Here is a 15,692-nt window from a genome sequence, read left to right on the forward strand (position 1 = left end):
AAAATAGAGAAAGAATATTAAAAGGCAATTCACACCCCTCAAAAACATGTACATATAAATGCTTAATACATTTGCATGCATGTTAAGTCATTACAGTCGTGTCTGACTCTTTGAGACCCCATGGCCTGTAACCTGACAGGCTCCTCTGTCCATAAAAACTGTTTAAACTCACTAGGAGACAAAAATAATTCAAATAAAAATAACAATACACTCTTTTACTCTTAACAATTTGGAAATGTTTTTAAAATTATAATACCTATTATTAGGACTGAATTTTCATACTTTAGAATAAGGAAAGTAAATTAATACATGCAATTGGAATGCAATTGGAAAATCTACTAACATTTAGCTTTTAAAGAGATGTGCACTGAAAGATTATTTGTAACAGTGAAAAACTGGAGGCAATATAAATATTCAATGATGAGGAACTGATAAAATAAATTATGGTACAGCCACATGAGTCATTAAGCATTAAAATGATTAGGTAGAAAAGTATCTAATGATATGAAAAGGTATTCACAATGCATTGAGAAGTAAATTTATAATACATTATTTAAAGTAATGATTCACATCCCTTCATTAAGTATATATATTCTCATGGGAAAAAGTTGGAAAGATAAGTGTCAAGTTTATCAATAATTATCTGATCATTTTCTTAGTCATAAAAACACTCAAAAGTAATAAATTTTAGATAGAAAGTTGTATATAACTTATGATAGTAAGTAAGTGATAAAAAGAAAACACATATACAAAAAATGGAAGTGTAAACATACAGGCAGGGGTACACCCAGAATTTACCATAAAATACAAACAGTACTGGCTCACATACCAAAGGAAAGGCTTAAGATGTGAGAGAGTAAACAAAAGTGTCACATTTTTATTTATCTTGATGCACTAGAGTCTGATGGAAATTTTTGACTTTATACTAATTGCTAAACAAAAAGTTTACATATTTGACATAGAAAATAAAACCTACCCTTTGTCCCAACTATACAGTCTTTGCAAAAATGTATGTACATCACACAGAGAACAGAATTCAAAAGTATCATCATAATATCTGTCTACCCTGAATCATGTTTTTAGATTCAATGCCTATTTGAAAATGTTTCGCTTTTGGTATTTTCCTTTGAGTGTTTATTGATTTAATAACTATTACTAGCAATGTCTTTACTAGAAATCTAAGCTATGTTCTTCATGTTTTATAAGAACATGCTCCTGGACTTGCTGATATAGCAGCAAGAGTAGGCTTAATCCAGAAAATGGAATACTAGAAGATATGTTAAAATATTAATTTTAATTTCTGAAGTAACAGTTAGATTCTAGGTATTTTTCTATGCTCTAGAAATATGAAATCGGTACTCTAAAACTTGCTTCTAGAATATAGAAAAATAAGTAAATGCAAATAATAGGAGTATTTGTGAAGGTCGGTATAGACTATATTTAATGATACAGTAATAGGTAACACTTATGAAGCACTTTCTTTGTACCAAGATCTACTCTACGTGCTTAACTTTAATTTTCACAATAATTCTATGAAGTAAGAGCTATTATTGTCTCCATTTACAATTAAAAAAAACTGAGACAAACAGTTTAAATAACTTGTCCAGTGTCAGACAGCTAGCAAGTGGTTAAAACTAGGATTCAAACCAGTTTGGTAACAGAGCCTCAACTCTTATTGACAACCTTACATCAAAATGAAAACTGTTATAACATGACCTGGTTTTCCCCAAGTTGATCATCAGTACAAGCATTATGATCTGTTCAACATCAAACTACCAAATCAAATTATGGTAATATCACTGCAATTTAAAATAAATACCATTTTTCTAGGCCCCATATCATAGACAAATAATATAAAAGTTAGAAGGAATCATAGAAACTGTACACCATCACCACATCACACTCATGAGTCACCACTGGATACTGGTTAACTAGAAAAAGTAAAGAGGCCCCAAGCTCACAGCAAGAATGAGGAAACTGGGCCACTGGTCCCAAAAGAGTCAGACATGACTTAGTAACTCAGCAACAATAAATATGCAGTTTAAGCTGTAAGTACAATACATGATCACAGACAATTCCTAATTTATAAATCAACTTTATTCTAAAATTTCACATGTGAGAACAGATGTATTTTGCCCCAGAGACAATATCCTATGAGACACAGTATTGGATTCCTAAATTCGCCTTTAAAAGCACATGTAATGCTAAATGCTCGTGCAGCAACTTTGTGGTCAATAGTACTGTAAAAGCCTAACCAACCCACATAATATTGTTTTTAACAGAAAGAGATTGGATCATCTCTCATGCAATCTTGAGAGACCCTCCTAGCTATACCTTTGCCCTCTCCACGCATGCTGTCAACTACTCTCCAGCAGAGTCTTGAGAGAGAGTGCCAGAGTAAGACACAGAAAGTTAATAGTTAACATTGGGACTTTGAAATAAACCCTTAGCCACATTTAATTTCAGTGGGATTCCTGTCCCTTTCATTCAGGGACTCCTTGGCCATGATAAATCCACCTAGTTCTTTTCTCACAACTGTAACTTCTAACTAGCCTTTCTCTTCTTCTATGGCCCTGCAAGTCCCTGCTACTCAAAGTATTGTTGTTGTGACCCCATGGACTGCAGCCCACCAGGCACCTTTGTCCATGAGATTTTCCAGGCAAGGATACTGGAATGGGTTGCCATTTCCTTCTCCAGGGGATCTTCCCAACCTAGGGATCGAATCCGTGTCTCCTGCACTGCAGGCAGATTCTTTACCGAGTGAGCTACAAGGGAAGGTCAAAGTATAGTGCTAGGAAAAGAGCATCTTCACCTGGGAGCTTTTGTTTTTCTTTTTTTAATTTTTATTGGCATATAGTTGATTTATATTATCGTGTTACTTTCTTGTGAAGTGAAGTCGTTCAATCGTGTCTGACTCTTTGCAACCCCATGGACTGTAGCCTACCATGCGCCTCAGTCCATGGAATTTTCCAGGCAAAGAGTACTGGAGTGGGAGAACATTTCATTCTTTAGGGGATCTTTCCGACCCAGGGATTGAACCTGGGTCTCCCTCACTGCAGGCAGACGGCTTTACTGTCTGAGCCATCAGGGAAGCCCTTTCTTTTAGAGAATCAGAATCTTAGGTTCAACTCAGAAGTGGGAGGAGCTGCTGCCTAGTATGTATATAAAAGTTTGAAAAACATTGCCCTTCTGTCATTAAGGGAGCTAATAATTATTTCTGTGTTTAAAATTTTTTGATATCATCATTTAAAAAATTCAACTAAAAAGTTCTGAAAGTAGCTCCCCCCCATATCCTCACCTTAGATTCTAATGAAAGTCAGATGCATTCAGTGAAGATGTTCATGCCAGCCTACCTCAATCAGAATCACTGGGGGAATTTTATTCCAGAGTCCATCTCAGACCAAATAAACCACTTTATGTAAGGTCAGACTGGTTACACTAAAGTAAAAATTACCTCTTTCAAAGAAATCTAAACCATATGATTTCCCAAACCTCATCACAGGAACTGGATAGTACACTATGGGTTGCACAAGTAAGTGTAGCCATGTCTTAGGAATGAGGGTTCTAGTAGAGGATGGAAATATCCAGGATACAGGGTGAGTGTAGGCCGTATAGCTTTCAAGACCCCAATGGGGTTAGAGAGGAAGTTATATAGAGAGGGATGGGAGAGGAAGCTGAAAAGAGTCCTCCATGACAGGCATTTAGATTTGCTGGAGGTAGCTGACCTTTACCATCTGCCTACAATGCGAGAGACCCGGGTTCAATCCTCTGGAGAAGAAAATGGCAACCCACTCCAGTACTCTTGCCTGAAAAGTCCCATGGACAGAGGAGTAATGGTAGGCTACAGTCCATGGGGTCACAAAGAGTTGGACATGACTGAGCAACTTCACTTTCTTTTTCACTTTCATGTTCAGCTGACCTTAAGTAAAAGGGACATGCAAGTAAAGGTGATGCTCAAAACTCTTCAAGCCAGGCTATAGCAGTATGGGAACCAAGAACTTCCAGATGTATAAGCTGGGTTTAGAAGAGGCAGAGCAACCAGAGATCAAATTGCAAACATTCACTGGATCATAGAGAAAGCAAGGGAATTCCAGAAAAATATCTACTTCTGCTTTATTGACTACACTAAAGCTTTACAAGGACAACAAACTCTGGAAAATTCTTAAAGAGACCGAAGTACTAGACCACCTTACCTGTATGCAGGACAAGAAGCAACATACAAACTTGTGTGCAGGTCAAGAAGCAACAACTAGAACCGGACATGGAACAACAGATTGGTTTCAAACCGGGAAAGCAGTACATCAAGGCTGTATATTGTCATCTTGCTTATTTAATTTACATGTAGAGTACACCATGTGAAATGCCAGGCTGGATGAATCACAAGCTGCAGTAAAGATTTTTGGGAGAAATATCAACCTCAGATATCAGATAATATCACTCTAATGGGAGAAAGTGAAGAGGAACTAAAGAGCCTTGTGATGATAGTGAAAGAGAAGAGGGAAAAAGCTGACTGGAAACTCAGCATTCAAAAACCTAAGATCATGGCAACTGGTCCCATCACTTCATGGCAAACAGAAGGGGAAAAAGTGGAAGCAGTGACAGATTTTAGTTTCTTGGGCCCCAAAATCACTGCAGATGGTGACTATAGCCATGAAATTCAGACACTTGCTCCTTGGAAGGAAAGGCATGACAACCCTAGACAGCGTATTAAAAAGCAGAGATATCACCTTGTCAATAAAAGTCTGTATAGTCAAAGCTATGGTTTTTCCATATGGTAGTTATGTATAGATATGAGAGTTGAATCATAAAGAAGGTTTAGCACTAAAGAACTTATGCTTTCTTACTGTGGTTTTGGAGAAGACTCTTGAGAGTCCCTTGGACTGCAAGGAGATCCAACCAGTCCATCCTAAAGGAGATCAGTCCTGGGTGTTCACTGGAAGGACAGATGCTGAGGCTGAAACTCCAATACATTGGCCACCTGATGTGAAGAGCTGACTCACTGGAAAAGACCTGATGCTGGGAAAGATTGAGGACAGGAGGAGAAGGGGAAGACAGAGGACAAGATGGTTGGATGGCATCACCGATTCGATGGACATGAGTTTAAGTAGACTCCGGGAGTTGGTGATGGACAGGGAGGCCTGGCATGCTGCAGTTCATGGGGTTGCAAAGAGTCGGACAGGACTAAGCAACTGAACTGAACTGATAACCATATTCTCCAGGTAATCTGCTTATAGAACTCCCTTCCCTTGACTCCCTCTAACTGTCCTTAATTGACTCACATAGTTAATTTTTCAACAGTCAGTTTCTGTTCTATGCTCAGAGTCTTAAATGTTAAAGGAAATGTTGTATCTGGCTGATGAGTCAAATGCAGAAAAGAAAAAGAAAAAAAAACAAGTACGTAGTTAATGAGGAGAGGCCACAGCTAATATGACTTAAAATTACATCACTATCACAGAGAGACAAACTCTTTCATGATAGCATTTCCTTTTTTTCTTAAACTTTCACAGTCAACAGCAAATTTTATAGTACTTTTTCTATCAGCCCTGAAACCAATCAAACCTTCTTTACACCACAATTATCCTGGTTTAGAGGGACTAAGAACACACAGGACATCTTGAAAGTATGTCCATCTTTTACCAAGAGTAGAGTTATAGCAGTTTCGAGAATCCCTGCTCATTTAATGAAACAAAAATTACCAGAATGACACACACAGAGGAAAGAAGAAATGCCCATAAAGAATACAATAAATACCAAGGCTTTGGTATAAGTTGTTAAAAAGGAGATAGGTCTTATTAGAATAGTGAAATTTTCTCTCCTTCTTTTCTTCCTGTAACAGATAAAAAGAATGGAGTAGAGAGATCAGATGCCCTGAGAAGCTACACTTGTAATGACCACCATATAGATTCTTAAAGACTTAACAGTTTTCAACATTTTCACTGCTTAAAACTCCACAGTGAGGCCATGAAGCCTTTACTCTGTGACAAGGCTGAGAAATCCACAGCCTAATCACACCTGTGCCAATAAATATTCTCTCACTGCCTTCCCACCATACACATGTCAATTGCTTTCCCCATCAGTCCTTTTCCTCACCCATATTATGCAGGTTATCAGAGGAAGCTGAGCTGATGGAAATCAACTTTGCCCTTTAAACATGCTGTCAGTTCCAGACCAGAGGCTTTGGGCCCGGCACATTTCCATAGAGATAGATAGATAAACAGATAATTTCAAAAACCAGAACAACGTCTTCCAGGAGGTCATCAAGAGCATTATAAAACACGTGATCATCCTTGTCAAAACAAATGTGGAAACATACTTCTCTGGTATGTACTAAGCACGAGTTCTTAAAGCAGTGTAACTTGCTGGGCAGCTCTTGGGGAGCACTATTGCACTCCTCACTCCCAGAGGCACGAAGACCAATATAATTACAACACAAACCCATCCAGTTGGTACCTAACCTCCCAAAGTAAATATTTTACAGTAAGTTTTCAACTTGCCATCACTTTTACAGGTTACAATCAAGGATACAAAATGATGCTCTGGTTATGTAAAAAGTAATAGATTAGAATCACATTTGACAGCAGCTGGGGAACATCATAGACTGCACTTGAGCACCATAAAGCCTGGAGTCCTCAAACATGGAGATCTCTTCACAATGAAGGTGACATAGAAGACTGAGAAAACATACGGCAGGAGTACCTCACTGCATATTTCTAATTTTTGCTATTTAAAACAATTTAGCATGCAGATATGATTTCAAAATATTACAAACACTCATGTATGAAATTAGCTGAATTTTACCTAATTCTCCTGATACTGTCTCCTGACCTTCTGTAGAATACAGGAAAATAAAATCACTACCAATCTCATATTCCAGTACGATAATGTGATTTGCGATAACAAAAATGATTTTTTTTAAGAAATTTATTCTACTGAACCCATTTTAAATTATAATCTGCCACCTGTGTTTCAGGATCTCTTAGTTCCAAACCATTTTTTACTTGTCTCCACTAAAGTTTTAGTGGTTTCTTTGTATTTGGAGTTAGATTAGTCCTTTTTCCTGTGTACCAGATTACCCTAGTCCTTTTATAATCTTAAAAATGAATGTAATTATTTTATCCACAGTGAGTTTACAAATAAAAGCCTTACCCCTAAATACAATATGATTCCATAGAACATAAATCTCCAGAAAAAGCATCGCCGAAGGGCATTAATGAGTTTGGGATTTTTCTTTGAAGCCAGTTCTCTGTCCCATTCTCTGCAAAAGAATAAAAAGTGGGACCAGTAAGTTGCATGTGCAAATATTTGAATTCTCTATTTCCCTTAACATAGTTTTATTCACACAAGTACATCCACAGAGATTAACCCAAGTAACAAGAGAGACAAAAACCTTGTGTGGAACTTCCAACACTTCCAACACTATCTCAGGCAGATATTTGGCTGAATTCAATGCTCCACCATACACCAATTTTCAAGGAGTTGACTTCATGACAAGTCCACATTATATATGTAAAGGAAAGGTTCTGGGATTCTAAAAATCAATGAATGCGAGAGGTGGATAAATAAAATACAACTCTTATGAATACACATTACTGTGCTTGGAACAAGGCGAAAAATAAATACTTAATTTTTTCCTTCATTTCTTGATCTTTATCTCTTTGTAACTATAGTGGACTGTACAAAATTTAACTGTAAAACCAAAAACAAGATTAAAAGTCAGGTGGATTTTTCTGTGATTTAACATTGGAAAAACTTATTATTTGGACTTTAAGTGTAGGGGTATGGAACAAATATCATCTAATGTCACTTTCAAATAAAAGTCTTTGGAAAATTGGGATAGAATCAAATTCTGTATTTTCAGGTAGAACAGAAATTTAAAAGTATGAAAAATGGTTGGTATTAAATAAATGTTTTTTCTTTAAATACTATACATCCATAACCCGATTATATTTAAGGTTTTACTATTACTTTCTGTTAATAAAAACCTTCTTCTTCTAGTGGATAATATCCCTAAATATTACCCTTCATCTTCCTTTTTATACTGTACAGAGATGAGAAGTTTCACAGGAAAGAACTATATAAAGATTCTGCATTTTATCAACAGCTATTCTCATCACTGGCTTTCTCTAATAGCTCAATGGCAGAGAACCTGCCTGCCAAAGTTGGACACTTGAGTTCAATTCCTGGGTTGGGAATAACCCCTGGGGAAGGAAATGGCAATTCATTCCAGTATTCCTGCCTGGGAAATCCCATGGACAGAGGAGCCTGGTGGGTTACAATCCATGGGGTTGCCAAAGAGTCGGATGCAACTGAACAACAAATTCTCATTACTATCCATCTACCTTTATTAGAGGTGTTCTAAGTTACTCCAAAGGAAGCTCACACATCTGAGATATGAGGGCAGATTTGGCAATCATGAGCACTGTACATGGACACTAGCTTTCTGACATGCTTACTATCCATCATGCCTAAACCCTATGCCATCCATCTGTCTTCTCACACTCTTTTCACTCTTTACTCACACACATACTTGCCTCCCTTCCATGTCATGCAGTGATTCACAACAGGGCAAGAAGCAAAATATGGAGGCAGACTCTGCCTCTTTCAAAGGAAGAATGAGTCAGATGAGAAAACCAGGAAGAGAGGTGGTACCTAAACCAAAGAAATGGTTTAAAGGTGGGAAGAAGTGGTCAACCCTGAAGTCATGGTAGGAAGATGTCATTATATTGGATATTAAGAGACCTCTGGTGACCATGGTCAACATCATTTTAATAACATGGTAAACACAAAAACCATAGTCAGGGAGCTGGGATGTAAAGGAAAGGAGAAGAAGTGGAGAAACCAAGAGAGCAGAGAAATATTAGCAATTAAAAAAAAAAGAATGGGGTAGTGATCTGAGGGGGAAAACAAAGCTGGAGAATTTCTTTTAGTGGATAGGACTTGTACTACTGGAACCTGAAGGAAGGAATCAGCAGCGAGGGTAGATGCTGTGGTGCCCACAGCACCACAATAAACCCAGTAAGCATTCCAAACACCAAGAGCCGAATCACAAGGGAAGAAATTTTATACTTATCAAGTACGTAGCTGAGTTATAATCATGACATAGATGTGTGGTCTGCACACAGGAGGGATGCACAGAGTTCAAATCCAAGGTCACAAACTGAGCCAGAAGGACCAAGGTACTTCAACCGCAGGGTAACTGCCTGACGGCCTTTGTCACAAATCAGCTTTTGAAATATGAGGCAGGTTCATTTTCCAAGGGTGTAGTGGAAACAGTGGCTGACTTTATTTTGGGGGGCTCCAAAATCACTGCAGATGGTGACTGCACCCATGAAATTAAAAGACGCTTACTCCTTGGAAGGAAAGTTATGACCAACCTAGACAGCATGACATTACTTTGTCAACAAAGGTCCATCTAGTCAAGGCTATGGTTTTTCCAGTGGTCATGTATAGATGAGAGATGGAGTACAAAGAAAGCTGAGCACAGAAGAATTGATGCTTTTGAACTGTGGTGCTGGAGAAGACTCTTGAGAGTCCCTTGGACTGCAAGGAGATCCAACCAGTCCATCCTAAAGGAGATCAGTCCTGAGTGTTCATTGGAAGGACTGATGTTGAAGCTGAAACTCCAATATTTTGGCCACCTGATGTGAAGAGCTGACTCATTTGATAAGACCCTGACGTTGGGAAAGATTGACGGCAGGAGGAGATGGGGACGACAGAGGGTGAGATGGTTGGATGGCATCACCGACTCAAAGGACATGAGTTTGAGTGAACTCCGGGAGTTGGTGATGGACAGGGAGGCCTGGCGTGCTGTGATTCATGGGGTCGCAAAGAGTCGGACACGACTGAGCAACTGAACTAAAATAAAAGGTACAAAGTACCATAGATGTATGTCACTCTTCCAAAATGTTTGAATAAACTCTAAATAACAACTTTTATTTAAAAAAAATAGAAATAAGAGAAGGAAGAAGAAATACCCCCCAAAGACAAAAATATTAATAGAGTTTATGGACTTAGCTTGCACACAGCTATTGAATTGGAACAAAGTGGGTACATCTGACATAGAGACAATGATATGGAGTTGATATGGAGACAATGAAAACTAAGGAGAAAAAAGTGTTAGACCAGATAATACTACAAGTTCAGGTGTATGTCCTCTATCCAGCCACAGATAAAAAAAAATCTGGAGTAAATAGGTTTTGAGTAGCCTAGTCCTACTGTGATTAATCTTTAATTCAGAATCCATTTAGAACTTAGATATTCACTATCTACTAGATTATTTTGAACTTGCTGATATACCTACAATGTATTATGTTTATAAATTTTATCCCTGCAGCAGTGTTATGGGTTTTTGCATAATGTCAGCCATTTCACATTCAATCATCATTTATTCATTCAACAAATATTCACTGAGCACCTACTAAAATTGACCCTTCATGTCTGCAAGCTCCACATCTGCAGATTCAACCAACTGAGGAAGGAAAATGTTCACCAAAAAAATTTTCAAGAAAGTTCCAAGAGCAAAACTTGAATTTTTTGTGTGCTGACAACTATTACATAACATTCACATTGTATTAGGCATTATAAGTAATCTAGAGATATTTAAAATATTTAAAGTAAATATGTGTAGGTTATATGCAAATAATATAACATTTGGTGTAAGGGACTTGAGCATTCATAAAGTTTGGTATCCATAGGGGATCTATCAAGGGACAGCTATATATACCAGACTCTATTCTAGACCTTATTCTAAGCACATCATAAACAGAGCAAACCAAACAAAAACAAAAAACAAAAGTAATCCTGCCTTAATGACACTTACATATACTAAGTGCTCAATAATAGAAACTGGTGCTTGATCTTGGAAATGTGAATCTGCTACTTCCACTAGCCTAATTCTTTGAAGAAAACCAAGAAACAATAAGGAAAAACACCTTATTGCCTTGAAACTTCAAAAGAAATTCAATGAGTTTAATGAAAATAAAGTAAACAAATTATAAGTCTACTCAACTATTTTATTTTGGTGCTGTAAAAAAGTAGTTGCCTCTTTTGCTTTCTTGCCAAAGCCCTCTTCTCTTTCCCCCTCATCTGGTATCAGATCCTGTACTGCTGGCACAAGACCCTGTCCAGCTCATTCACAGATTGTTGTTGGACCAAGAAATAAGCATGTGACTCAAAAGTTTCTGGGATTTTTTACTTTTGGAAAAAAAGACTCTTTCCTCAGTGGTCTGTAAAGACATGAGCAAAGAGTTCTGAAGACCCACTGCATGGAGGAAGCTAATCTGAGACAATAAAACCAGTTCCTGGTTCCACTGAGTCCCTAACGGTGGTTCTCTCCCTAGGCTTTTACACAGATAGATTACATGAGGCAATAAGTGTCCTCTTTTTATTTACTTAAACTGTGAAGAAGGCTGATCACCAAAGAATTGATGCTTTTGAACTGTGGTGCTGGAGAAGACTCTGGACAGTCCCTTGGACTGCAAGGAGATCCAACCAGTCCATTCTAAAGGAGATCAATCCTGGGTGTTCATTGGAAGGACTGATGCTAAAGCTGAAACTCCAATACTTTGGCCACCTCATGCGACAAGTTGACTCACTGGAAAAGACTCTGATGCTGGGAGGGATTGGGGGTGGGAAGAGACGGGGACGAAAGAGAATGAGATGGCTGGATGGCATCACCGACTCGATGGACATGAGTTTGAATGAACTCCTGGAGTTGGTGATGGACAGGGAGGCCTGGCGTGCTGTGATTCATGGGATGGCAAAGAGTCGGACACGACTGAGCGACTGAACTGAACTGAACTGAAGCTACTTGATTGGATTTTTGTCACTGGCAATCAAAAGGATTGTAACCAATACTCTTAAAATAGAAGACTTCTTTACAATGGGAAACTCTGTTCTTGGGGAAGCTGGGAGTATGGACTTGAGTTTGAACCAGAGCTCAGCCATTTATTAGCTGGAAAATTATATCTCTCTGAGCCTCAGTTTGCTTTTCTATAAGATAGAGATAATGATACTTTCCTTCCAGAGAGGCTGAGAGGAGATACCATACCTGCCATTTAATATGTGCTCAAAAATATATCTTTGACATCCAACTGCCTTTACCCTAAGATTTCCAAGTATGCACATCTGTATTCACGATTTAAGATTCTAGAGGCAAATATACACAACTTGTTTCATAAAGATGTTATTCCGGTCTTCACAAAATCCACTTAATGTTCTTTAAGTGACAGATAGCTTCTCAGAATTCAAATATATATTTTTCAAAAAAAATTAAAGATTCTTTCTCAGGAAAATTGTTTTCTTTCATCCTTTCTATTGTTAATTCTTAACTGACCAAGACTTCATCAAGAAAAGAGGATGTTCCTATTATAAATACTCCATTTTAAGAATTAGGCCCTCCAATAGTAGTTCTCTAGTCTCTAATAATATTAACTTCTCTCTTCAACTAATAAACAATGTTCATGAACATACCTTTCCAATTTTTCAGATAGATTGTCAGCAGAATCAGAAGAAGAGATATGGTATATGTCTGACAATTCCAAGCGCTGTCTGTATCCTTTCTTCAAAATTGGTCTGGTCCAACTAAAATAATGAGAGGAGAAACAGATATAACTGTTAACTTGATCTCCAATGTAGACTTGAAATCAGATAGTTTCAAATTTTCTAGCATGTGGAAAAGAGCAGCACATAAATATGAGAATAAAGTAAGGCATCTTCTATGAATATCAGAGATTCAAATCTCACAGAACTCAAGTGTATAAAACATCAGCACCTCTGAACTGACATGACTATAGCTTTTTCTAAAAGGATTAGCGATGGTGGTAGAATCTTTCCCAGAGAAAAAAACAAACTGCTAAACATTCTATACTAAAAGTATAAAAATATAAAAGGAAGGGAGGGAAGGAGAGGTGGGAAGAAATTTCCCTAAAATAACCAGATATTAAAAGTTTATAGTTTGCTGAAGTACAGCCTCTAAAAAATGATCTGTGAATGATAAGACAGACCCTCAAACAACACCCAACATATCATAGCACACAATCCTCGCAATGTGCTATTTGTGGAATGAACTAACTATAGCTGGAGGGCTAATGAGTAGTGTGTGTCAATTTGTTGACTTAATCATCACCCCGAATGAGGGTGGGGATCATAATTTTCTTGTGTTTTGTCTCCTCATCTCACAACAGTTACGCACTTCGGCCTGCTACATATCTAATAAATAACAATTTATGATGGAAGCTGGCCTGGTAAATAATGAGGCAGGATACTGCAGTTATTTTCAAATACATTGTTTCTAACTATTGTGAATAAGGCAAAATAATCTTCACAGAGAGACTTTCCAGGTGCTCAGTGGTAAAGAATCTGCCTGCCAATGCAAGAGATGTGGGTTTAATCCCTTGGTGGAGAAGATTCCCTGGAGAAGGAAATGGCAACTCACTCCACTAGCCTTGTCTGAGGAACCCAATGGACAGAGAAGCCTGATGGGCTACAGTCCATGGGGTTGCAAAGAGTCAGACACAACCTAGCAAATAAACAACAACAACAATCTTCAGAGAGGCAAGAAAATCTAAAAACAAATCAAAGAAAAGGGAAAACAAAGAGGAAGGAGGGAGGGGCAGGAGAACTATTAAAGAAATTATGTACAAAAAGGTTTCTAAATGAAAGTTGTTGAGCAAATGAGACCTTTCTCATGTGAAATGTCATGTATTTATTAACAAAAAGAATTGAAGTTGGAATTAGTGATTCTCAACATATGTTTTTATTCTATCTTTCTTTTCTTCAGAGAGCTCTAAAATTTGGTGTCACTGAGATTTTGGTAATATATCAAGGCATGTCACCCACCAATAATCAAGAGAGTGTTTTAGCAGTATCTGAGAGACCAAATAAACTCATGACAGAAAAGTATTCTAGCAAAGCCGTTCTGAATAAAAAGAGGAAATGCTACGCCAAATGCAAACATCTTTTACATTGTTTCAGGGCAAAACTGCAAAAGGCTCTTATGTCTACCTTCACCACTCCCACCCAAGGGGTCCAGATTCTTGTTTACACTTCCCTGGTCTTCACCCCTTCCCTGTGTTCCTGGCGTATCTACAACTTGTCCTTCCTTAAAAGTCAACTGAATTACGACCCAGCTCAAAGGCTCAGGAGTTTCACCAACCATTTCTGACCAAGATATCAACAAGTAACAATGGCTTAATATGTCAGGTTTTTTTCCTTTCTACTTGCAATGTTTGCATCTTAACAAGAGCCTTCAAATCTCAACAAAGGATGAGACAGTAAGGTTCATCTTTAGTGCCCACTGTGATCCATTGGCAGTTTTTCAAAGAGAACAAGAATGAAAACATTGAGGGCAGTCTGAACACAGTAAAGAAGTCCCATGATCATAGAGCATCTACAGGGGGCACTGTCTGAGAGAGTGTTGGCACACCCACCTGGCACTTGCCATCCAGTAGCCAACATAAGCACTGGAGCCACATTTGCAGACACAGGGGTCAGTGAGAATGTGAAAAATCTGGGGCAGCAATTTTAGTATATAAACTCTATCCTGTTAGTTGTAAGTCTTTGTAAACTAAAGTCAATAAGTGAAAAGGTGAAGCAAGTGTTTACCACTAAGAAAAAAATTACGCATGTACTGCACTTTCACAAACATTAGAACATTGTCATTTTAATTTGAAAGTCTTGATAGGTAGGCAGAACAAAAAGAGATGACTGCCTTACTTTAAGCATAAAGGAATGGAGGCTCAAAGATGTTAAATTTGTTTGTTACCAAATGGTAAAAACTATATTTTACCACATTCTTCGACCTCACTCCTTCCTTTACCATGTTCAGCTTTTATTGCCTAGGAAAACTAAGTTTGGTGGGTTATTCTGGACAGACTACTGGAAGGAGGGTCTAGAAACAGGGAAACCAAAAGCTAGCGAACTGCAGGCAATGATATGGTGTGCTAGCATGTCTTTACCCATGCCTTCTTCAGAAAAACAAAAAGTGACTTATGGCACTGGCCAGTTTCTGTGTTATAAATACTCCCACCATGACCAGTTTCAAGCCATCAAATGTGAAGTCACTGAACACCAAGTTCAGGGAAGAGATACACAGTGTGATTACCATTCAGATACAATCAACCAACCTCAATAGTATACATAATAATGAATAGGCAGCAATAACTTTTGTTTTTATTATCTTTATTTAACATAATTTATTTAATTGTAAGTTTAACTCAATTAATTTTTAATACTAGTTGTGCTTAACAACCAGCTCACAAAGTTCCTGAAAATTTAACAATCAGCTCAACAAGAAAAGGGCTAACTTGACCTCGCAGGTTCAATCTCTGGGTCAGGAAGATCTCATGGAGGAGGAAATGGCAACCCACTCCTCTAATCTTACCCGGAAAATCCCATGGACAGAGGAGCCTGGTGGGCTGCAGTCCATGAGGTCGCAAAAGAGTTGGATAGACTGAGCTACTAAACAACAACAGTAAAAAATGGAAAATTTAGAAGAGAAAAATATAATCCCTCTATTGCTAAAACTTTCATTTTCAGCATGCTTAAAATTGTTAATATGAAACTAAATTTACAAATAAAGAGAATCTCACTAACTATAAATATTACAATACCATAGACATTTGCCGGAGAAGGCAATGGCAAGCCACTCCAGTACCCTTGCCTAGAAAATCCCATGGATGGAGGAGCCTGGT

The 15,692-nt window shown here is 37.9% G+C and overlaps 1 protein-coding gene across 1 annotated transcript in view; it reads right to left on the minus strand.

Annotated features, from left to right (window-relative positions):
* CFTR (CF transmembrane conductance regulator) overlaps positions 1-15,692 on the minus strand; it is a 207,158-nt gene that overhangs the window by 162,153 nt on the left and 29,313 nt on the right. Inside the window, exons 2-3 of the mRNA XM_055420807.2 lie at positions 12,472-12,582; positions 7,147-7,255 (exon numbers count right to left, since the gene is read on the minus strand). Coding sequence (XP_055276782.2) covers positions 7,147-7,255; positions 12,472-12,582 — 220 coding nt within the window. The remainder of the gene's footprint in view (positions 1-7,146; positions 7,256-12,471; positions 12,583-15,692) is intronic.

This window comes from Moschus berezovskii, chromosome 3 (assembly GCF_049115385.1).
Source record: "Moschus berezovskii isolate FMDL1 chromosome 3, NW_MosBer_1.0, whole genome shotgun sequence".
Taxonomy (NCBI): domain Eukaryota; kingdom Metazoa; phylum Chordata; class Mammalia; order Artiodactyla; family Moschidae; genus Moschus; species Moschus berezovskii.